At 36.2% G+C, this 1,425-nt stretch overlaps 1 protein-coding gene across 1 annotated transcript; it reads right to left on the bottom strand.

Annotated features, from left to right (window-relative positions):
* Window positions 1-453: 453 nt before the first annotated feature.
* Window positions 454-905, bottom strand: LOC147609600 (copper transport protein ATX1-like). Its single transcript, XM_086787985.1, has 2 exons — window positions 851-905; window positions 454-665 (listed from the first exon to the last, which is right to left on the bottom strand). Exons 1-2 carry the CDS (start codon window positions 903-905, stop codon window positions 454-456), a joined length of 267 nt encoding a protein of 88 aa, XP_086644111.1.
* Window positions 906-1,425: the final 520 nt, after the last annotated feature.

Raw genomic sequence — 1,425 nt, forward strand, 5'->3', positions numbered from 1 at the left:
CCTATATTTTAGTAATGGTTTTGAACGCTAGCTTATTTTAGATATTTGAGGGAATCTTTGATGATTTAACTTGCAAGATTGGAAACTTTGTTACATACATACATACGTATGTATGTATGCACGGACACGCTTACATGTGTATTTATGTACATCTTATGTATATATGCATGCACACAAACCTACCTACATTGACTTCATGGCAAAGTGAGAAAATCAAACATAGTGGAGGAAAATCTCATGGCACATTGATATATGGCACACTGCATATACCTGAGACTTGTGCAGGAGGGTGCATAATTTAGAAGAGACTCTCCTCTTGTTTTTGAGGAGTATGCATTGGGTTGTAGAGTCAGTGGTGGACCATGTATTTCAAGGTGTGTTTTGTCATTAACCTAGATATGGTGTATGGCAGGCCATGTATTTCATCATGAAACTATATATGGTGTATATTTCTTACATGATACTGCATGCAGCCGGGTTCTCATCACTGAAGTAATAGTCCATCGGTTCTGGTATATCAACCTCTGGCTTGTCCATCGGTTCTGGCCAAAGCTCCACCCTTCTCCCAGACTTCTTAGCCAGCCTTTTAACCACACAATCTGAATTAAATGTGCCTGTAACTGTCACCTTTTGTTGATCTAGTTCTACACTGAAATCGTCTACTCCTGCATAAAATGACGAAGAAGGTTATCGACAATTAGCAGGAGATTTTACGAACAAACAATTGCATTCGTTAGATTAATTATGTGATTAGTTAGCATCATTAAAATTGCAACTGGTTGCGTTGGCATAGCGGGGATGATACTCAGGCATCATTAAGCGAGAGAGAAAAAAATGATAATATTGCTACCCTCCATTCGACGAAGAGCCTTCACAACATCCTTGCGGCACCCTTGACAATACATGAATACAGTAATTTGTTCTTTCACATGCCAAATATAAATGCAAATGTTACTTAAATGTATTTAGTGAATTAATAATGATGACTTAAATGTATTTAGTGAATTAATAATGTTACTTAAATGTATTTAGTGAATTAACAATGATGACAAGGAATCAGATTAGATAGCCTTAATTTAATGAAAAACCACATGCGTTGCAGACTGAGAGATTGATTGATTGGCTTCGAGACTGAGAGAGCGTATAAATAGGAGAACGACCATGATGCATCACCAGCGTGTGACACGCTCTAAAATGCTAGCCTTGGAAACAACCCACGTCGATCCTTTACACATGGCGCCTCTCTTCCTCTATGTTTAAATTTAAATATATATATAGAGAGAGAGAGAGTGAGAGAGAGAAAGAAAACGAGAGACCTTCTAATATATATATATATATATATATTTAAATATATATATATATATATATATAGAAAGAGAGAGAGAAAGAAAACGAGAGACCTTCTAATATCAAAGCAAGTCAATT

Source organism: Cibotium barometz, chromosome 51, assembly GCF_041138505.1.
Source record: "Cibotium barometz isolate CiBa-2024 chromosome 51, ASM4113850v1, whole genome shotgun sequence".
Classification (NCBI taxonomy): Eukaryota; Viridiplantae; Streptophyta; class Polypodiopsida; order Cyatheales; family Cibotiaceae; genus Cibotium; species Cibotium barometz.